General features: G+C 52.2%; 8 protein-coding genes and 1 non-coding gene across 9 annotated transcripts; 5 read left to right on the forward strand and 4 right to left on the reverse strand.

Moving 5' to 3' along the window:
* Positions 1-456: 456 nt before the first annotated feature.
* On the reverse strand, positions 457-6,191 carry QC762_122790 (uncharacterized protein; the record flags this gene model as incomplete). The annotated part of the gene is given in 7 exon segments (XM_062886697.1): positions 457-4,140; positions 4,196-5,199; positions 5,285-5,361; positions 5,420-5,528; positions 5,598-5,654; positions 5,733-5,984; positions 5,995-6,191. 2 exon segments carry the CDS (start codon positions 5,078-5,080, stop codon positions 457-459), a joined length of 4,569 nt encoding a protein of 1,522 aa, XP_062749829.1. The 5' UTR covers positions 5,081-5,199; positions 5,285-5,361; positions 5,420-5,528; positions 5,598-5,654; positions 5,733-5,984; positions 5,995-6,191.
* Positions 6,192-6,877: 686 nt separating this feature from the next.
* On the reverse strand, positions 6,878-8,614 carry QC762_122800 (uncharacterized protein; the record flags this gene model as incomplete). Its single annotated transcript, XM_062886698.1, has 1 exon — positions 6,878-8,614. The coding sequence occupies one exon, from the start codon at positions 8,612-8,614 to the stop codon at positions 6,878-6,880; it is 1,737 nt and encodes a 578-aa protein (XP_062749830.1).
* A 796-nt stretch (positions 8,615-9,410) lies between these two features.
* On the reverse strand, positions 9,411-10,328 carry QC762_122810 (uncharacterized protein; the record flags this gene model as incomplete). Its single annotated transcript, XM_062886699.1, has 2 exons — positions 9,411-9,647; positions 9,702-10,328. 2 exons carry the CDS (start codon positions 10,326-10,328, stop codon positions 9,411-9,413), a joined length of 864 nt encoding a protein of 287 aa, XP_062749831.1.
* A 756-nt stretch (positions 10,329-11,084) lies between these two features.
* TRM1 (RNA methyltransferase tRNA(m5U54)methyltransferase) lies at positions 11,085-13,211 on the forward strand (the record flags this gene model as incomplete). The annotated part of the gene is made up of 1 exon (XM_062883114.1): positions 11,085-13,211. One exon carries the CDS (start codon positions 11,085-11,087, stop codon positions 13,209-13,211), a length of 2,127 nt encoding a protein of 708 aa, XP_062749832.1.
* QC762_0023320 (uncharacterized protein) lies at positions 12,782-13,283 on the reverse strand (the record flags this gene model as incomplete). Its single annotated transcript, XM_062883115.1, has 2 exons — positions 12,782-12,891; positions 13,067-13,283. The coding sequence occupies 2 exons, from the start codon at positions 13,281-13,283 to the stop codon at positions 12,782-12,784; spliced, it is 327 nt and encodes a 108-aa protein (XP_062749833.1).
* Positions 13,284-13,687: 404 nt separating this feature from the next.
* Positions 13,688-15,256, forward strand: QC762_122830 (uncharacterized protein; the record flags this gene model as incomplete). The annotated part of the gene is made up of 1 exon (XM_062886700.1): positions 13,688-15,256. The coding sequence occupies one exon, from the start codon at positions 13,688-13,690 to the stop codon at positions 15,254-15,256; it is 1,569 nt and encodes a 522-aa protein (XP_062749834.1).
* A 257-nt stretch (positions 15,257-15,513) lies between these two features.
* Positions 15,514-15,587, forward strand: QC762_0023340. The gene has a single exon. It is a non-coding gene; the product is annotated as a tRNA-Val (tRNA).
* Positions 15,588-17,448: 1,861 nt separating this feature from the next.
* On the forward strand, positions 17,449-17,865 carry QC762_0023350 (uncharacterized protein; the record flags this gene model as incomplete). Its single annotated transcript, XM_062883116.1, has 2 exons — positions 17,449-17,686; positions 17,795-17,865. The coding sequence occupies exons 1-2, from the start codon at positions 17,464-17,466 to the stop codon at positions 17,863-17,865; spliced, it is 294 nt and encodes a 97-aa protein (XP_062749835.1). The 5' UTR covers positions 17,449-17,463.
* Positions 17,866-19,560: 1,695 nt separating this feature from the next.
* Positions 19,561-21,401, forward strand: QC762_0023360 (uncharacterized protein; the record flags this gene model as incomplete). The annotated part of the gene is made up of 4 exons (XM_062883117.1): positions 19,561-19,675; positions 19,738-20,307; positions 20,367-20,639; positions 20,695-21,401. 4 exons carry the CDS (start codon positions 19,561-19,563, stop codon positions 21,399-21,401), a joined length of 1,665 nt encoding a protein of 554 aa, XP_062749836.1.
* Positions 21,402-21,788: the final 387 nt, after the last annotated feature.

Genomic DNA, 21,788 nt, shown 5'->3' on the forward strand with positions numbered 1-21,788 from the left:
TCCTTTCCCCTGGGATGCAAATATAAACGCAAAAGCAGTAAACACCCAACCTGCAACCCAATCCTACTACGGGTATAAACACCCAAATCGCCTTATCAAAGAAAGGCAGGAAAAGAACGTCGAGCGCGACATTTGTCAAACTCCTGATCCAAAGCAACCCAAATTCTGGCGCTTTTCGTTTCCTGGACCAATATCGAATCCTAATGCATGCCAGTCGTAATATGCAGTTTGTTGTACAATAAACCCAACAAAGAAATACCCCAATCGCTGATTTGTGTTGTCACGATGCTAATACTGGGGAAGCAAATCAAACATCAACACACACTCTTGTCCTTTTGTTGTGTTCGCCCTGGCTAAGAAGTCAAGGCGATTGCTGAGAGGACGCTTTTCCATGTTGCCAGTTATCTTGCTCGTACTTGAGCAAGTGTATCTTTGCGTGTCGCGTCTCAAGTCCTGTCATTTCATATCATTTCTCCGAAGGTCCTTGCCTTTCCGGGGACGAAGAGTCCGGATAGTCATGAGACCGCCTATGGCGCCTGTGCTGGCTGGATCCTGAGACACATGCTCCTCGGTGCCAGTATCCTCGGTGTCAAGCTCTTCCGGGGTCTTTTCGGCAGGAGCCTCTGTTGTAGTAGGCTCTTCGCTCGCAGACTTGCTGGTGACCGGCTTCTTGCTAGGAGTCCCTTTGGGAGAAGAGAAAGAGTCGGAAGATGAACCCCCGTTACTCGGAATCAGACCAAACACAGAGCTTCTCAACCTTGTTGGATATCTCCCCAGCTTCTCAGTTGTATCGAGTGCTGGTGGATTGTCCAAATCGAAACCTTGATTCTTGAGAACATCTGGGAGGTCGTTCTCCTTCGATTCCCCAGCTTGGGGGTTCTGCTGTTGAATCTCCTTGTGGACTTCTCCGGCGGACTGTGGGGTCTGTTCGATGGTATGGCCCGCTTCTTGGTTCCCACCATCAGACATCTCCTGGGATTTCTCTAGGGATTCGTGCCGAGGCTTCTCCTGGGTCTCCTGGTTTCTCTGTGTCCCCTGACTCTCCCTAGTACTCTCTTGGAGTTTCTCCTGGATCTCCTCATTCTGTTGGCCCTGTCCCTGTGTCTGTTCGTCTTGAGACCGGGATACCTCACCGCCCGTTGCTTTCTGAGTGGCTAGATACACCTCATGCTCGGCGCGTGTCTGGGTTGGGATGTAGTTATCCAGGCTCTTTCCCTTGGGAGGGGATTGGGGAGTTGGCACACCGGGATGCGTCGAGAACGGCGGGCCCAGCGCAGAGATGTAAGCCCAAAACAAAGAATCTGTCTCAAACTTCTCGCGGGTGTAAAACCCCCTGGACGACAGGAGTTCCTCAAAGCTCTCGCCCTTTGGGGCCATGGCTGGACTGCTGTGCCCGATGGTAGCTGACGAGTGGGTGACTTGTGACGACACTATCTTGGAAGGAGAGGGCGTGGCTGCTTGAGAAGCCAGCCGGATAGTCTTCTTGACAGCCTGAGTCGTCGTCTTTGTGCTCTTTTTGGTTGTCTTCTCTCCGGTCCCGACAACCTCGGCCCCCGACGCGCAATTCGTCGTGGCTTGATTTTCAACCACATTCTTCCTGCATTGTTCTGCCGGATTCACGGGGAGCCACATGATCCCAGTGTCCTCTTCCAGCCATTTTCCACCGCCGAACGATCCGCCGGGTCGATACTTGGTGTTGGGCAGGGCAGCTACATCAGAACGCTTCATAAAGCCACCCAGGCCGTTTGTGAACATGGTGTTGGCGTCTCCCCAGACACCCCCAGGCTGGCGCCTTCCCCTGACTGGTTTGCTCTTCTTCCCCTCATCATACTCCCCCCCATCGGAAAGATCCTCGACAGCGGGCGCAGATTTCCTTCGCAGACTGCGGCTTGTGCTGGAGCTAGCACGGGTGGATGATGTTTCGTCATTCACACGACGCTTCTTGGGACCGACCTGGCTCTCCTGAGTCTGCGCTGCCTTTCTCTTGTTGGTCGCTCGAGCAACAGGAGCCACCGTATTGGCCGACTTCTTGATTGCTGTGTTTGACCTCTTTCTCGGTTCAGCGGGCGCAGACGCGGCTGAGATAGCCCTCTTTCTCGACGGCAAAGATGCCCTGGATCTCTTTTCCTGCTTGTTTTCCTGGATTTCGTCCTCATTGGGGAGAACAAAGTCGTTGTCACTGTCGTCGTCATCCGGAATTTGCTCTACACGCGTAGAGCGGGTCTTCAAGGGCCGGAGAATATCCTCTTCATTCTCTTCTGGCTCCGACTCTGACTCTGATGACGAAGTCCAGGTGTTCTGAAACTTGTTTCTCAACTTATCAACCTCCTTGCGCAACCTGGGATCTCGCTGCTGGATCTTGGGTCGGGGATAATTGAGAAGGGGCTCGCTGAAGCTTTCTTTCGGCGGTTGTGCGCTGGACGCTTGAGCATCCTTCTGTCTCATTTTGCCAACATGTCTAGCTTCCTGTAGACCAGTTTGTCTACCAAAGACCGGGATAGAATAGTTGCCTTGGAGATGGGAGAGTTGACCCGTGCCAGCTGAACGCCCTACATAACCAGCAGTGTGGTGCAGCGTCCCCCTTGATGGACGGGGCTGATCATATGTGCGATACAGCAGAGCCAGCTGAGTAGTGTTCATAAGTGGCATTTCAGTCCCGCTGCCACTGGCGATGTTCCGACTTGACAGCTCCTCGGATGAGACATGGTCCTGAGGAACATGGCCCATCCCGGACGGGTAAGCAGCAATCTGGGGAGCAGCACGGAATGCGTGCACACACTGACGCGGATCAAATGCTTGGTTGCTTCGGTCACCAAGACCATGACTTGGCATCTGTTGTAGGCGATGATCCATTGGTTCAGGGGCACGACGATGAGGCAAGAGACCTGCAACATCGGGATGCTCTCTGTGGTTGCTGCCAGGTACTACTCGACTGGATGCATGGCCAAAGGCGGGGCTCAAGGTGAGCTCCCGGTGCATATCGATATCCGGAGATTGTTGAGAGGGTGCGGGTGGCGGGGGATAGCGAGTCCGAATGATCATGGGCGGTTGTCTGAGCTCTTGGTCTTCTCCCATTGCCATTGCGAAATGAACGTTCGCTGGCTCACGGTAGCGGTCCGGTAGGCCCCACTGCGTCCCTCTGTCGTGGTAAATATGCTGATGCTGAGGCCCTTGAGGGAGTTGAGGCTCGTCCTGCACTTGCAAATAACGCTGCCAGCCACCGTGTTGGGAATGTCTAGGACTGCCAGGCATGCTTGGGGGAGGCATGCTAGCGAAGGGGTTGAGGGGAACACCATAGCTTGGGTCCGGTAGACAAGCTGGAAAATCATGCTGTGCAAAATTAACAGGCTGTGCTTGTTCGGCATTACGATAACCTGCATCCACGGAATGCGGTTGGCGTCCATGCAGTCCTGGAGGGAAAGAAGCCGTGGTTGAACGAAGTGGGAGAGCAGGATTCCGAATCGGAGCGTCGGCAACAGAGGCATCACCAGCAAGATGATATTGGCCGGGAGGCTGCCGGGCAGATGGGGCGGGCTCTGGGTTGATGAGGAGTCTCCTTGGGTTGATCGTACCAGGCGGAGGATCAAGCCTGACCAGCATCTCTGGAGTTGACAGGCGTGGCGGGTGCTCTTTCTGCACCTCATCCCAGGTGCTGGCCATTTTGTCAAGCTCCTCCGAACAGAAGACTTTGAAATGGGGTGGTAGGTCTCTGAATCCATCTCCCCAGAAGTGGTTGAGCGAAATAGGGAACCGCCTACCAGCGCCAACGCCTACATATCCACCAAGATTGGAAGCAATGTCCCCAAAGCCCATGAAAGTCATGAAATCCTTTGCCAGTCGAATCTCTTTGGCGGTAAAATGGTCGGTGATAAGTGGAGCGTGGGTTTTGTTGTACTCGTCCATCCAGGTCAGATCAGCAGCATGCAAGTGTTTCTTGATCTCCTTGTCGAAATCATCAATCTTGCGTTGCTCTTCACCGACCAAGTTCATCAACTTGGTGGCCTCAGAAGCGCTCAGCCGAAACGTGCGGATGAACTGTACGAATGACATGCCAGTCTTGGTCATTTCATAGGTAATGATGTATTTCGCGCTGTCTGACAGACTCACCCAGTCGGGGGCTCTCTGGCCGAGTTTACGCAGCTATCACTCAAAGGTTAGTCTCTACAGTCTATATCTTCAGAAATGAAATACGTACATTAAAATTGCGCGTCTGGTTGCGCTCAACCTCCTCAGCCCTTCTCTTGGCGGCATCTCTGTCGATGTGTACCGTATAGGGCCGCCTTGATTGGGACTGTGACTGCGAGACTCCAACCTCGGGAAGCGCATTGCCAGGCACCTCGCGGTGTGTCACAAACGGGTCCTCGTGTGGAGATGCTGTATCAGGAGGTGACGGACTGATGTCAAAATGATACTCTGATGAGGTCCGAGTCCAGTCTCCGACATCGTCATGATCTCTATCTCGGGGATCCAGCCCAAAACTTGGCAGTTCCGGGTCCACTTGATCTGCCCCGGACAAAAGGGCATCAAGATCCGAATTATCATGACCCTCAGGTTGGTTCGCAGCAGCAATCCAGTCCTCAGCTGGTGCGGAATAGGGAAGGCGGCCCCGGTGGCCATGGTTCTGAATGGCGAGATTGGGCTTTCCAGAGATGGTTGTTTGATCCCGGGTGATAGGTTTGATGGATGTATTTCTTGTTTGATGTGCTTGATCTTCTTTGTTGGCCTCGCTCTCATGATCCTCTTCGTCCTGATAATCACCACTGCCGTCATGACCGGTGCCAGCGGAAACTGCGGGTTGGTGTTGAGGAAAGATCGTAACCCCCCCGTTTTTCCGCTTCTCGTTGAGGATGGCACCAGAGGGACCTGGGCCAGGGTGATTGAATGGCAAGGTAGGGAAGGCGCACTCTCGGGCCAACTGGTTGTCAAATTGGTAGACTGGGCGAGGAAAGTTCGAGTTGGGGTCGTCAGTCTGTGGCACCTGAGAACCGATGTAATTCTCCTCGCCTTCCCCGTCCGGGTCTCCAAATCGGGCTGGAGCCCTCCGCTCGGAAGTGGTCCGAAGCCGCATGCCTTCCGGCATTGTTTGTGCCTATGCAGGGTACTTTCAGGTGGTTGATATGTGCAGGTGCTGAACCGAACAATAGTTGATGACCCTGTTGAGCCAGAGAGATAGTACCGGAGGTAGCCGTTGGCTCTTTCCTGAAAAATGAGGTCAATATTCAGAGGAAAATATTCTGTTGAGAGATAGACGTCATCAAACACCCATACTAGTCTTATGACTTACCTTTCAGACGAAAAGGAGATTGCCAGAGGTCGGCAAGATATGCCAGCAAAGTGCTGACTAGAACGGGGCTGTGACTCCTGATAGCTGTTAATAGGGGTACACAACAAGTACAGGATGTTTGTTCGCACAACTTACAGACAATATGAGTGCAGTTATGTGCTGCATCTCAAAGCCAGACGACCTCGAAGGGCTTTCAGCAAATTGCTGAAGTCGATACAGAGAGGCCACCGGAACACTAGAGGTACTACGCAACCATAGTCGAGCTGGTTAGTAGCAGGTTTCTGTCGTCCCATCTTTGGGGCAGGCGACTCACTAAACCCAAGACTAGAATTTCTAGATTTCAGACAAGCGACTTGCAGGACAACTCCGACTAATACAGGATCTGTTAGTAACTTAGAGATATCAAAAGCCAATACTAATTGACTTTTATCGGACATAGTGGACTTACCAAGTGCACAAAAGGGCCAAAAGGTCGCAAAAAGTCGCGGAGACTCGCGAAAAGTCGAAAAGAATCTCCCAAAATGGGGTCTTTCGACTCGACTCAGAACGACTTGCTACAAGAAAACCGAAACCTAGACGATACGATTGGCAAGATGGAAGGCGATGTGGTTTACCAGACAGGAATAGCGAAAGGGATTGCAAGTTGATACTTTTCAACGATATAGTATCCTTGCTTGATCTGATAATTGGTAGTGGTGAAGAGAAGGTAAGAGAGGTAATAGAGAGGAGAAACCAAGATTAATTCCTTGGGAAATTTACGTGGGCTCCAATATGGCAGGTGGATGGATCGGCCCCGCGTGTCCAGGACCCGCGTGTACAGTATTTTGGAATTGCACGGAAAGCTCAAGTAAAGGAGGGCAGGCAGAGCAAAGTGGGTGGGAACACAATGTTGTGATCTTCATGCTCCCTCTTAGCATTGCTGGCATCGATGTGGATGAGGCGGCAAAGGACCATGTAAGGGTGGATATATCTTCAGAGTGTTATTGTTGCTTAAGGCGGGCAGCGAGGGAAGAAAGCCAAGTATGTTCACTCAATGGGCTTGAGGAAAGAGGACTGTAGATGGAGTGTGGTCCGTGCGTGGTGGTTGTCACTCAGGGGTTTATTTACATCGTCATCAAAACATCACGTAGAGGCCGAGATAGAGCAGGCCGGTTGCAAACAGATACACTGTGCAGGCTCTAGACACATGAGATGGTCGTGATGGTGTAATTTTAGATAAGGCACAATATCGTAAGATACACAAATCAGGAGACCAAAAACTTGCTCTTCAGGGCTTGCAACCACCGCCGATTCCCTTGCTCGTGGGGCAGGCCAGCCGCAATGATTCAGAGGCAAAAACTCAACATAGAATTTCCTTTTAATAGCCCGATACAGCATATCTGGTATATTCAGACTGCCTTAGCTACCGGTCTTCTTGACCTGAAAGGGCAACAGAATCACAACGAGCGGTGCATGTTCAAACACCAGTTTGAAACTAGGACGTCGTTGATTTTAATCGCTGGTTAATTCAGCATCTTATGTGCTCTGACAATACACTTGGGCATTCACTCTTGGAACCCCATGAAGCACTGAGCGCCATAACATCTATGCAACTCAAAACTCCCATACCAACACAATGACAGAGTCCACATCCGACTTCTCCTCCTCTTTACTGCCAATTCCTTTCTCATTAACATACGCCTGCCAGACTTCCTTGCCATCATCACGCACTTCAGCGCTAACAAGTCGCCAGGTCTTGGTCTTTCCACCCCTCCAAGCTATTTTCTGGCCCTCACCAACCGACGACGTTGAATGGACGGCGATTTTGTCAGCCACTTCGCCTCCACCACTTTTGTTTTGGAATCCTTTTTGCTGTGTCATCTTTTGGGAAGACATCTGAACCTCGATTCTGCGCGGGTAGGCTGTGATACTGTGCCCATTAATGAGAGCCCAACTGTCTGCGAACAAGAACCTTTGAAGGTAACATTCCTCGCCGCAGACATTGCTGACAAGATGACCTTTCACTGAAAATTTGAAAGGATCCTTGTCCGTGCGCAAAACCAGCGGCCGGCCACTCACCTTCTGGCCTTGGCTTCCCTCACCAGGAAGATAGCCACCGCCACCCACAAGGACCTGAATCTTGAGGTATCTTTCTTGCTCCAAACATTTGTAAAGTGTCTGCCCCCAATTGCTGTCAGCCTTCACCTCATCATTCCCACCCTTTCCACCAGCCTGAAAGCACATCAACTGACCAACTGTATCTAGTGCTGAAGGACTCATCACAACTGCCCCTCCTCCATATGTGATCTGCTTCCCATTTTCATCATCTGCCCAGTCCTCTTTCTCGGTCGGCAATCCCACAAACCACTCTCCTCCATCCTCAAATCTTGTATCCATTTCCCAAACCAACTTCCTCAAATTCGGTATGAACACCTTCTCATCCACTACCGCGAACCATCTTCTCGTCTTCCCAGCTCCAACCTCCCCCTTTCCAAACCTCGACATCAACAGCCTCTGAAACAACTGCGCATAGACACCCCCTTTATACCGATCACTATCCTTCCCTTCCCTCTGCTCGACAACAAACACCGTCCCATCAATCCCAGCCTGCCACAACCTAGCCTTCACCTCCACAACCTCCGACTCAGTTGCCTTGCTCAACACCAATAGCAACCCCGCTCCATTTGACCTCCTCTTCTCCTTCCTCTCTCTCTCCGCACTATGATTTGTCAAAAACCCCGCCCAGTCCCTCACAAGTCCAAAATCATCCCTCGACACCCTCTCATAATCCGACGCAATCCCAAACAGCACCTCCCCCGGATCCCCCATGTCGTCCCTGGGCACGTCAACCGGCACCTCCACTACCCCCGGAACCGGCAGCCTCGTCTCTTGCTTCAACGTCTCCCCGTTGTCGCTTCTTCCCTCCCCAGCAGCCGGCGGCGTCAAATCTACCCTCGCAAACCCGTGCCCCTCCAAAAAACCCCTGCCTACCCTCCTAATCTTCCCCTCCCCCACCGCCCCCTCCTTGCTTTCCACAACCCTAACTCTCTTACTCAACACCGCCACCTCCCCTTGCAACCCAGGCAAGCCCCTTACATACTCTAGCATCTCCCTCCCAAGCTCCTCCCTGCTCTTGACAGGAACAAGCCCCCCCTCAGTCGTCTTCCAACCCGGTGAAGCCCCCTGCAACAGGTGATGACGATGTCCATCTCGTCCACGGGACCACGCCCTCCCAATTTGCATGATCATCACCAGCGTCGTGCAGGCTATGCAAGCCAGCACTGTCAACCGCAGGATTCTGGTTCGGCCGTAGGAGACCGCCATGCGGGGGAGGCGATGATGTGGTGCCATCTTGGTGGATGGGCAACTATCAAATGATAATGATGTTTTAAAAGGATGAATAGCTTGGACGTAAGCGGTCAACCAGACAAGGCAAAGAAGAAACCGTGCTGCCGCCGCTGACGAAAAGAGGCCGGCAAGTGCATCAACGATCGGTAACCAGCGATTGGATGGGTATCATCTCGTAAGGCCGAATCATTGGCTGCGAGTGCGATGGGACTTTGTTTTGGCTACACTGCAGTTGAGTTGCAAAAGGCACGACGTCTGTCTCAGTAGGAAATTCTGCTCAGATTGAAAGGAATGGCTGTAAAAATGAAGTCACTTGCTTTGTTTGACCTCGTGGCCGCTTCGAGCTTGGCATTATCAATGACGGAACGTTCCCCCCGTTTTGGGGAAATGGTCTTACAGTGGGCACCTCCTGAGCCAGGAAATCAGCCTGAACTTTGCAGAATCACGGGAAGAGCATGAAAAGGAGCACATAACGTACATAAAATCGTGTTGACAACTTTCAAGATTACCCTCCCGATTATAGCAGCTCGCTGCAGAATATCTATACCTCCAACCAGTTTCGCATAATAGCTTCAACACAGACAAAAAACAAACAGTCTCAATTTCCTCAACACACAGATACCTCCACTTAGGCCTTCTCCTCTTCAAATACATCTGAGAGGGCACAAATTTCCATACATTGCCAAATGCCCAACATATGAAAGACAATCACTAACATGCTTCAGGATATTTGTAGCAGTCTGACATCCCCACCTCTCTGTGTGCAGTATCGCAAATACACGCCAAAAGGACCCGATAACTACTGCTTGTCCTGGCTCGGTTGCGACTGTGGTTGAACCGACATGACAAAATGGGCGGACGGATCAGGACATATCATCGGCGCTTTTTCTCCAATCCATGGTGCTGCTTGGGTCGTGTAGGACTCGGGCATGTTAGCCAGGACAATGGATTTGGCTTTCTGGTATCGTGCAAAGCAATCGCTGAGAATATCGTCGACGGTCTGGTGTTGTTCGACAATGCCCGTATCAAGGAGTTCCTGTCACCAAACTGGGTTAACCAAGGGCTCAAGACAGGCAAAGCGGCCACAAACCTTGAGAAAATCTTCAACCTTGACGAACTCAACTTTGTCCAAACGATAGCGATCAGGCAACCCACTGTTGTGCATAAGAGCGAGTATTCCAGCATCGACAGTGTTGATGGCGGCCAGCACAGTAACCGGGGTGCCGTCGGTCGTCTGGAACGAGCCAAGGGCTGTCAAAACAGCTCCAAGGATGATCTGAAGAAGCATGAGAAGCCAGCGCAGGACGCTCAGGATGTGATAAGAGTAGAAGTATTTGGTTCGCTGGGTGACGATATCCCGGTAGAGGCCTTCTGGAAGACCCTTCGGCGGCCAATACCAGGAAGAAGGGTGGACGACCTGGTGCGTTTCTCCCTCCCTGATTGCCCCGAGTCCATGAGCTACACGAGCCCACTCAGCTGGAGTCAAGAAGCGGTGCGGAATGTTTGTGCCTGGCTTTTGGCGTCCCTGTCCCTGTGGAGGTCTCGAAGTGACCGGGTTGCCACTTCCAGGACGGCCCGTAGCAACTGGGATGCCAGAGGGTTTGTCGGATTTGTAAAAGCTCTCGCCTGTCTCTGATCGCTGGTCGCCTTTCAGGCCGTGAAGACTCAGGCGACTGGGGTCTCTGGAGAGAGAGGCCATGCCTTGGGAAATGGACATGGAAAGGAGGGGAAAATACAAAATATTAACAGAGTCCTGTTGGAGAGAATCAACAAGTCGCCAAATGCCCAAAACAGCTGGTTACAGCGGAGGTAGGAGGTCGAGTGTAGTCAAGAAACCAACCTCTGGCAATCAAATCAGTCGGGCGTGTCCATTTTGCCCAGGCATGTTTGTCAAGCACAGCTGGCGACGGAAACTGGACAAGAGGAAAGCGCGAAGAAGGGGCCATCTATCGCTTCGGAGCCGACGAAGGGAAGTGAAACCGAAAGGGAAGGCTTTGAAGTATATGTCGAAACACCACAGTTCAAAGGCGGCTCCTTCTAAGTCTCAGAGACTCAACAGACGGTCCAGCTTTTTGAGAAGCAACCACCAGCTAGCGGGAGAAGTTGCAGGCGCGTCATTGCATGATCTGATCTGAGGAGGCAGCATGAAACAAGCCCAGATCTGACAACTCATTTCCCAACCCGTTTTTAGCAGCAGTATTGGACCTGAGGTTAGAACTGAGGTCATCAAACTTCTCGGTAAAGCAACTCTTTGGACTGCTTGCCATATGATGATGATGGCGACAGAGGCAGGAACCTTGATGGCTGGTTAGAAAGGGGAAAGTGGGGTGGAGCTTGGAATCAAGGTGGGATGGCTCACCGCCTGGCAGAATTACAAAAATGTTGGTGGCTCAGGGTCCAGGCAAGTCTCTTGTCAGAGGAATAATGAATTGACAGCTCCGCTCGCGACTTACATGGCAGTAACTTGTCACCGATGCGCCTGAGCCTGTTCTCGGCCTCCTATCGATCCATAGTCGGCAATTTCTACCGACCACGACGATCATACTACCTGCCTCACGTCTCGGCCTTCCCCCTGTTTAAACGCACCCACAGCGTTCTTTGCGCCATGTCCGACGACGAGCTTCCGGGCCTCGATGCCACGCCGGCCAACGGTCAGAGAATCAAGCACGACAACGTGATCTATACCACAGTGAAGGAAGGGCTCGCGCATATTCTCGTCCCCGAACAGAAAGATGCCAAGGATGGCCAGGAGGTGCAACAGGTCTTTTACAACCCAATCCAGCAATTCAACCGAGACTTGACAGTTCTGGCGATGAAGGCATATGGAAAGGAAAAGGTGAAGCAGAAGAAAGTCGCGAGCGAAGCAAGGAGTGGCAAGTTTGCCGAGAAGAAGAGAAAACGAAAGGAGCAGACGCAGAGCGAACGGCCTGCAAAGTCTCCTAAACTCGGTGATGATGCTGGCGCCGAGGAGGCTGTCGGCGAGTCTGCAGTTGCGCCAGCGGACACTGAGATGCCGGATGCGAAGGAGCCGGAGCCCGCAATCCCCGAACAAGATCAGGAACTGGGGGCTCAGCCAAGCAATGCTGCTGATGCTGCGAAAGAGAAGAAGAGCTCTGGCGTGGAATTCACAATATTGGACGCTTTGTCTGCCAGCGGCCTTCGTGCTTTGCGCTATGCCCACGAAATCCCATTTCTCACCAAAGTAACCTCGAATGATCTCTTGAAGGTGGCCACCGAGTCAATCCAGCGCAATGCCATCCACAATGGCTTGGCTGACAAGATCAGTGTTTCCCACGACGATGCCCTTGCTCATATGTACTCGGTGGTTGTCGACGAGCTTCGCAAGCGCAGTGGGCGTGCTGGGAAGGCGATTATTGCCAGCAACAAGTACGACGTTATCGATCTTGACCCTTATGGAAGCGCTGCTCCGTTCCTTGATGCCGCTGTTCAAGCTATCAGGGACGATGGTGGGCTGCTTTGCGTCACCTGCACAGATTCTGGCGTTTGGGCCTCCAATGGCTATCCTGAAAAATGCTACGCGTTATACGGCGGTGTTCCGGTGAAGGGTTGGTACAGTCATGAGGTTGGGCTTCGTATTGTCCTGCATTCTATCGAGACCGCCGCAGCCAAGTACGGCCTCGCAATCGAGCCGCTCCTCTCACTATCAGTCGACTACTACATGAGAGTGTTTGTTCGCGTGACTAGGTCGCCAGCTATGGTCAAGTTTCAGGGGGGCAAGAATATGGTGGTTTATAGTTGTGGTGGAGGATGCGGTTCCTGGACCACCCAGCTTCTCATGAAGAATAAGCCAGCACCAAACAAGAAGGGAAGCGGCATTTTCTACAAGCACGGGTTTACGAAAGCGCCCACAGCGCCACCCCTTTGCGATCACTGTGGCTCGGTTACCCATCTTGCAGGGCCGATGTATGCAGGCCGGATCCATGACCCTGAGTTCATTCAAAAGGTCATTGACGAGGCCAACGAGGCCTCACCCGAAATTTATGGAACACTCCCTAGAGTGAAGGGTATGCTGTACACAGCACTCGAGGAGTTCTTGCCGACTCCCCAAGAAGTCGAAGCTCAAAAGGACAGCGGCAAATTGGGCAAGGTGGTCAAGAAGAAGGTTACGGAAGCTGAGCTGGCTGCCATTGACCCTTATCCTTTCTACTTCTACCCTGCGCAGGTGGCAGGCCTCATGAACTGCCAAAGCCCCCCAGAAGCACATTTGAAGGGCGCTCTCAAAGGTCTCGGGTATCGCGTTACTCGAAGCCATTGCAAGGCTGGCAGCATCAAGACCGATGCGCCATGGTCAGTCATCTTCCACGTCTTTCGAGAATGGGTCCGTCAAAAGGCACCTGTCAAGGAAGCCAATATCAAGGAGGGAAGTCTTGCCTGGAGACTTTTGCGCTTGGGGGAGAAGCAGGAGACAACCGAAGGGGCTCCCACGGAACCAACGAAAGTGGACGAGGCGGTTTCCAAGATCACCGAGGTGGTCTTCGATGAGGAACTGGGCCGCGAGGAGAATAAGCAGAAGCTTGTGCGATACCAAATGAATCCGAAGGAGAACTGGGGCCCGATGAGCCGAGCCACTGGAAAGTGATGATGGCTCAGCGGAAGTTGCGGACAAAATAAATTGCATCAACAAGCAGCGCGTGGTTGGTGTCACCGCCATGTCTGACATGTCGGAATCGTGGCTTGTGTTGGACACGGAATCGCGCAAGGAATACGACATCGAATGGAATTGGCGATGGAGTGGCTGACTGATAGAAACCAGGGGGGTTCCAACTTGCGACTCCTTGATTGCCAACTGTTGGTGTCTGGAGAATACTCCGTACTCCACTACCGTTGACCCCACCAAGGAACCAACCGGCAGGATGCTTGATAACGCAATCGGGAACTCGACTCTCGGTTGCGGACGTCCTTGCTTCAAAGGGGTGGTTTTGAGTGCAGCTCAAACCCTCTTACACCATCCAACAGTCTGGTGAGCGTTAGAAATCAAATATCCACCTCACAATTAAATTGTCAGTCATAAATTCCACATTTTGCTTTGTTTTCGCCCATTTTTCCAAGGTCAAAATGTCGTTCCTTTGCAGGCTCATGCCCCGAGCCTTCAGAAGGCGCACAGGCTCCAAAATGACTGCCGTTCACATGCCGAGAAATGCTGCCACAGCGACCCAGACGACAACAGCAGCCACATCAACACCAGCCAACATCATCAACAGCGATGATCTCAGCCAACTCAACCATGATCAAATTGTGTTCATTCTGCCTGCCACCAGAACAAAAGTCCCCAGTGGCGACGGTTATTTGATCTACAGCCTCATCGAGGCGTCGCCTGAAACCATCAAAATCGACAATAGTGATGGTGTGGATGAAAAGCAACAGCCCTTCAAGCTCGAGGTAACACACGTCTCGCAACTACCGAAGGATCCGGACCTCGCCCAGCTCTTACTACCACAACACCCGACAGACGGGGAAGGATCCCAGCTCCCGCCGCCACATCTCCGATCGGACACCCACATCATCGTTAGTACCAGATCTGGCATCCGACTGGCTGTTCCCTTTTACGAGGTGGTGCTGAGGCCGTTGTTGGATGCGCTCGGACTTGAGGATGGCCCAAAGTCCGAGCGGGGTTATCGATATGAGGTGACCATCACGGAAAACGAGCACACAATTCGGGATTTTGCCTCGACACATCTCACCAAGGATAGGGCGAGAAAGAGGACGATTGTGCTGCTGAGTGGGGATGGAGGGGTGGTGGACTTGCTGAATGGGATTGGGGAGGCGCAGGAGCATCATGATACCAATGAGGTGCCCACTGTTGGGATTTTGCCGTTGGGCACGGGGAATGCGCTTTTTCACAGCTTGCACAAGCTTGAATATGGGAGGTATCCAGAGGGGAAGGGGCCAAGCTCGTTGGTTTTGGGGCTGAGGACTTTGTTTACGGGGCGGCCGGAGAGGTTGCCGACTTTTAGGGCCGAGTTTTCTAGGGGGGCGAAGTTGATCGGGGCGCCCAAGCCGATTGTGAAGGACGGGGAGGTGGAGGATGAGGTTGGGAAAGGGTTGAAGGAGGTGGATCATCTTGTGGGCGCGATTGTGGCTTCTTATGGGTTTCATGCAAGTTTGGTTTGGGAGAGTGATACACCTGCATATAGGGTTCATGGGGATAAGAGGTTCGGGATGGCGGCGGGGGAGTTGTTGAAGGAGTCGCATGCCTATGATGCTGATGTCGAAGTGCGGCTGAAGGGTCAGGAGGAATTCAAGCCGTTGGTGAGGAGGGGGAAGGGTGAGGAAGGTGTAAAATATGACTATGTGCTGGCAACCATGGTGTCAAACTTGGAGAAAACGTTTACGGTCAGTCCGGATAGCAAGCCGTTCGAGGGACAGCTGAGGTTGGTGCATTTTGGGGATGTGGGCGGGGAGAAGACGATGGAGATTATGCAGGCGGCATACAGGGGAGGGGAGCACATCAAGATGGAGGAAGTTGGGTATGAGGAGGTCGAGGCTGTAAAGGTAGTTATCAAAGAGGAAGATCCTAGGTGGCGGAAGGTGTGCATCGATGGCACTATTGTAGAGGTTGAGAAGGGGGGCTGGATGAAGGTTAGAAGGGAGAGGGGGGAGAGACTGAAGGTTTTAGTTGCATAAGATGCTCCGTCTACTCAGGGGAGCAAGAGTTGCTCTGGATGAGAGTATATGGGGCTGTAACTATGGGAAGTAGTAGGTTCTCAGGAGGCCTGTTGTGTGTTCATACTAGATACTGGAGTTATTAGCTATCCTCGTGTCAAGTGCCCCATTCGTTCAAGATTTTGGCTTCCTTCCTTGCTAAGGTTTGGACTAAATTGCTTGTGCTGTCGTTCGTCTCCACATATATACCAATTTCGCCATTTGAGGCATCAGCCAATGGTTTCGTGGTGTAGTTGGTTATCACGTCAGTCTAACACACTGAAGGTCTCCAGTTCGAGCCTGGACGAAATCAACCATTTTTCTTTTTCAATTTCTTTTTCAATTTCTTTTTCATTCTTTCTGCACCTCAGAAGGTGTCGCTCTGTTTTATGTTTATTGCAGCTACAAAATTCACGTAAATGCCATGGTGGTCATGTTTGTGGTATTAAGATTCGCTGCAGGTTCAGCCATACGAATAGGTGGTTCTTTGCCTGGGTGCAACCTTTCGCTTCCACTGCGGGGCAGGCTCTGTTTGACAGAAACCTTCCAAATTGCTGCTGGCCCCTCGTAACCTCTCTGGCCTGGGTGGTTGCAACTTGAACTGTATTGAAGACCTCGAGGTTGGATGTCCATAACTAGGCCCCACGCTCCAACGGCCATGGCCAGTCTCGCATACACAGACAAGACAACGACAAAAAACATGGCTGATAATCTGATGCCCTCGGGAAGCAACCAAAGAGCAACAACATCGAACCATAACCCTTTCCCGACCCTCCTTTATGAATGATGGCAATTGTATTCACCTGATCTTCACGATCCAGATGTCGACAACCGCCTGTGCCACCCCATCCGATGATAGCGCAACGGCGCCTTCCCCATCCGTGCTCGAACTGTCCGTCGTTCACTGTAAATCGATCAAACCCACAGTGGCAGCTAATCGAGTCCACAGTGTTTGGGGGTTTCTGGTGACGAAATCGAGACGAAAAGGGGGATCTTGTGAGGCTCGGCCCGAATACAACCCTGATGTTGTGGATAGGGCTGGCAGGGTCGCATCCCATCACGGCACTCAGCAATTGACGATTAACGACGATGCGATGACCCGCTCGCATCTGCTATCATCGGGGTCCGCTTTGAATAACCGACTCGAGAGTCGACAACAACTTCGTTCTTTGAAGCTCTTCATGGCGAGATTGGTGACAAAGAAGCAACCAAAGCGGCTCACGGAATCTGCCATTTCGGACACTCGCGGTTTCTCTCGCAGCACGTGGAGCTGCAGTTGCAGCTGCGGAACAAGCCTCACAAGGGAGGTCTCATTTGTGGCTCTGTTACAACCTGCCAAGCCATGTCAGCGTTGTAAACACATGGGCACGGTTGGTCACGCAACCACGGCGACCCACGAGGCCAGGAGCAACCCCGAGACAGTTGATCGCGGGGTATGGCGCCGAGAGAAATGGCACAAGACCTGCGGACAGGAGGACACTGGACGACCAGGTAATGGTAGCACCTGGGATGGCACCTGTGATGCGGTGTCTCAAGCGAGTCACCGGGACACAGTTCCCCAACAGGCTCGGCCTATTGCTTGAGAATTATTTAAGAATAGCGAGTTTCCCTCGCTACTTATATTAGTGACGACCAGATAGTAATGGCACCTGAGATGGTACCTATAATGCGGTATCTTAAGCGAGTTGGATACAGTTCCCCAATCAGCTCAGCCTACGACTAAAGAATTATTTAGGAGCAGCGGATTTCCCTTGCTACTTACACCAGTCCTTACCTAAATAGCTTTTAATCTAGTCTTGATCTGATTCTCAGAGGAAGAAGCAATACGCCTTACGCCGCCTTTATTGCTCAGTTACAGCCTGACTTTCTACCAACATAAAACCTGCACCAACAGACCCTTGCCCTAATGTACCAAAGTAAGAGTCTGAGCGTACCAGGCTCTGACAACCTCGTGATAAACGGTCGACGAGAGGTCGCGACATCTACGCCAAGATAAACATACAACTGATGATCAACAAATTCATGATAGGGACCGTGCTGAGCCGCCTGTGGCTGATCGACGTACGGGATCATTGGCGGTCGATCATCCTGATGATTGGGACCGATAAGCTGATGGATAAAAAGCGATCAGTGCTTCAGAGTGTGCATGCCCCGCACGCTGTTTCTACCTGTGTCTCAACTCAACTAGTATGTCGTTTCCCGGTCCAAGTTGCGGCTCAAAGCCTGGCCAAGCCCTCAAATGGACAGGCTTCAAAAAGCCACCAAGCCTCGAGACGGAGTGGCGCTGCTTTCCAGTCACCAATCGCGGCAGGACTGGCACCGCGGCAGCCTCACCATCACCCAGCACGCTCCCTATTTTCTTCCGTCTTGTCGCCCAGCAAGATCGACACTGCATAGTTGCTTCTTGTCTTGGTGAGATCTCGCCCGATTGGGTGATGTGGCGATACACAGGATTTTATTGATTTTGGCTGACGTGGGCATGGGGAGGGGAAAAGAAACGTCGGCGAAAAGACCAGTCAGAACGCAGCCAAGGACAAAAAACTGGTTTCATGGCTAGCCGTCAGGGTGCTGAAGAATGCAGGAGGGACTGAATCCCCTTTTATCACTTCAGGAAGCAACCTTTCCTGCGAATATGCTGGCACGTCTGGACAAACAGGTCAACAGGAAAAAAGAATCCGTGGGGGTGGGCCTGTATCCTTTGAACGGGCCATCATCGATCAGTTGATATTCGCAAGGGACCGCGGGTCTGGAGCTTTCTGTCCAACCCCCTGGCAACTTGACGAGCTTAACAGTTTCTTCCCCCCTGTACCCCAATTTCGCAACCCCTGTCCATGGATACCGCCAAGAAACCTTAAACAGATCAATTGCTCCTCGCGATCTTTTTCTCCATTTGTTTGAGGCCTCGATGTCCACAAAAGTTTCACCGTCTTCCTCGTCAATTGGCGTTATTGAACAAGGAGATTGTGGGATAAAAGTGAATCGCCTCAGCAAACTTCTCACCAGATAATATGATCGACACGCTCTCACACCCTCACCACACACCGATCCCACGAACGCGGGGAGGGAGGTAGTCGAATCCAGGGTTGAAGGACGTTGGGATGGTGGTGATGGACGCCAATTGGCGGGGGCGTCTGACCACTGCTCCTAACAGCAGGAAAATCCAAGTTGTGGAACCAGCGTTGGCTGGTAGGGATCCCCGCGAAGACGCTTTGGGAAACGATCGGACTTGGCAGCAGCTGGTGCCTTTGTTCTCTCGCAATGCCTCCCCTTTGATGTGAGTGCTTGGGCGCTTGAGGAAGCAACTTGACCGACTTTACCGGTCGCCATGATGCCATGAAGGAAGAGACATTCTTCATGAGGTACGCCTGGTACGGAAGATGAAAGCCGAGCAAACGGCTGGCATGAAGAGTTCCTGGAAGTCTACCTTACGGACCCAGCCGCTAATGTCGACAAGAACGCCGGCAACAGGGGTTTCTTTCTTCGGCAAGTATTTGTCGCGAAAACACGGAGGCCCGAGAACTGTGTGTCACTGCAGGTCATCCCTCCGGTTAGCCCAGTGCCGACAGACACCCCTTTCGGGGAGCCGAAACCTGATAGGTCGCAAGTGCTACTAGCCAGTGCTAGCAAAGCAAAGTGGACGCTCCCTCAGCCGAAGGAGACACGCGAGACTCCCACCACGCTCCGCTGGGAGGGATTCGAATATGCCAAGGCCGCTGTCAGTGGCCGACTGCATGGCTACAGGGGAAGGAGGCTGGGTTTGTGCCTGCGTTGCCCCTTTGTTGTGGGGAGGTACGTAGAAAGAAGTATATGGGTTCTCTCCCCAGGCTTTCTATTACATCCTTCCATTCCCGTCCGTCTCTCTCTTGACGACCACGGCTTGTCTTTGTGTTGCGCCGTCCGTTGCTAGCGTCTTTCGTTGCATCTTCGACAACGGAGATGCTTGTATCGTCTCAGGTCCAGGCCCCCAAAGAAGATTATTACTTGTTGGTGTCCTAGGGTTTCGCTCTGGCTGGTCCCCCTTAGCCGTGCTTGTCGCGTGGTCTCTCCTCTTTCCAGCTCTCACAAAAGACTCTCTCCCAGCCGAACAAACCCACTCTGTCATCATCGACCCGCCTCTTCGCTCTTTTCTTTCTTTCACTCGTTCATATTATCCTTTTCCCGTCAGGGGCCAACACACTTTTTGGGTGACCACCCTTGCTCTCGACTCACCAACACACACACCCCGACGTGAGGGCAGTTGTATCACCATCAAACAACACTAGGTATCTCTAAACACCACACGCAGGATGGTGAGCGCGGTGGTATACCCGCTTTCGGGTACGGCCGATTTGTCCAGGATCGAAGCTCCAGTGACCTTCAAGGCCTATCTACTCTGCGGCTTCGCAGCGTTTGGTGGTATCTGTAAGTCTGTCTGCCCTGTAGTGGCATATTGTCGAGGTTGGCTAACTCAAAGGACTGTGCAGTCTTTGGATATGACACCGGATGGATGTCGGGTGTGTTGGGGATGCCTTACTTCATTACTCTATACACAGGATTGCAGTATAACTACGAAACCGGAGAACCAGTAGATGTCCCCAAAACCGAGTTCGGTCTTCCTTCCTCTCAAAAGTCTCTCATGACATCGATCCTCTCCTGCGGTACCTTCTTTGGAGCTCTTATTGCCGGTGATGTCGCCGATTTCCTCGGCCGCCGTCCTACTATCATCATCGGGTGTCTCGTCTTCTGCGTCGGATGCATTCTCGAAATCATCTCGACCAACCAGGAAGTGCTATTTGTCATGGGCCGTTTGGTATCAGGTGTGGGAGTCGGTTTCATTTCCGCCGTTATTATCCTGTACATGGCCGAGGTTGCGCCTAGGAAGGTTCGTGGTGCTCTTGTGTCAGGGTATCAGTTCTGTATTACGCTTGGTATTCTACTCGCCAACTGCGTGACATACGCCAGCTCGAACCGAAACGACACCGGTTCCTATCGCATTCCAGTCGGCGTCCAGTTCCTATGGGCCATCATTCTAGGCATCGGCCTCTTTATCTTGCGTAAGTGGTCTCGTGTGGGCGCTGAAAAGGTCCAACTGGCAGACTAACTTGAATATCAGCCGAGTCCCCCCGTTACTATGTCATGAAGGGCAAAATCGATCTTGCCGCCAGGTCTCTCTCGCAAGTTCGTGGTCAGCCACTGGACTCGGATTACATCAAGGATGAGTTGGCGGAAATTGTCGCAAACCACGAGTATGAGATGCAGATTATTCCCCAGACTAGTTACATCGGCTCGTGGATTGCTTGCTTTCAGGGTTCACTGCGCAAAGGCAACAGCAACCTCAGACGTACCCTTCTTGGTTCTGGCATGCAAATGATGCAGCAGCTCACCGGTAAGCCAAGGAGATTTTCGTTGTCGTGGGACTTGATGCTGACCCAGAAAACCAGGTATCAACTTCATCTTCTACTTCGGCACCACCTTCTTCCAGCAGCTTGGCACGATCCAAAACCCATTCTTCATTTCCCTTGTCACTACTCTCGTCAACGTTCTGTCCACGCCGATTTCCTTCATTGCTGTCGAGAAACTAGGCCGTCGTGTTCTTCTTAACTGGGGGGGTGTTGGCATGGTCATCACACAGTTCATTGTCGCCATCGTTGGTGTAACCGAAGGCCGCCCGGAGGCCCAAAACGACGCTGCTGTCAAGGTCATGATCGCCTTCATTTGCATCTACATCTTCTGTTTCGCTTCCACCTGGGGTCCGGTCGGCTGGGTCATCATCGGCGAGTGCTTCCCGCTGCCCATCCGTTCTCGTGGTGTTGGTATCTCGACAGCCTGCAACTGGTTCTGGAACTGTATCATTGCCGTTATCACCCCTTACATGGTGGGTAACACACCCGGCTCGGCCAACTTGGGCCCCAGGGTGTTCTTCATCTGGGGGTCTCTCTGCATCGGCTCGACACTTTTTGCGTACTTCTTGGTTCCTGAAATGAAGGGTCTGACACTCGAACAAATCGACACGATGATGGAGGAGACTACACCAAGGAAGTCGAGAAGCTGGAAGCCGACGTCCACTTTTGCCGCGCAGATGGGACGTGTCAGGGACGAGAAGGGCAGTGCGAACCAGCAGGAGTTTGCTCCCGAGTCGGAGCCGTGAGAGGCCTTTGATGAGTGCGAAAGACGATGTTATGTCTTATGAGACATGACGGGCTGGTGGCGGCGGTTCGGGCGGGGGCGGCTTGGGTGTTGGTCTACGCAATAATTCGGATGAGGGGGGATGTGTATGTGTGATTGTGGGTGAGGTTTGGTTGGATACCCGGTGGGCAAGAATGGAGCATCGAATCTTTCAACATCACTACGATACTGTACTTTTTTTACTGCTTTTCTTTTCTTCGTCATATAGCACCATCTGACTCGGTCAGTCCAGCAGAGGCTGTGTTCAAACTCGACGACAACAGCAGACTTCAAATTATATATTGCCGACTTCTCTTTCTTGGCTCCATGTCTTATTTCCCGTCTTGTTAAACAAGGTTGCCTTTTTGTG

This window comes from Podospora pseudocomata (genome assembly GCF_035222375.1).
Source record: "Podospora pseudocomata strain CBS 415.72m chromosome 1 map unlocalized CBS415.72m_1, whole genome shotgun sequence".
In the NCBI taxonomy this organism is placed as follows: domain Eukaryota; kingdom Fungi; phylum Ascomycota; class Sordariomycetes; order Sordariales; family Podosporaceae; genus Podospora; species Podospora pseudocomata.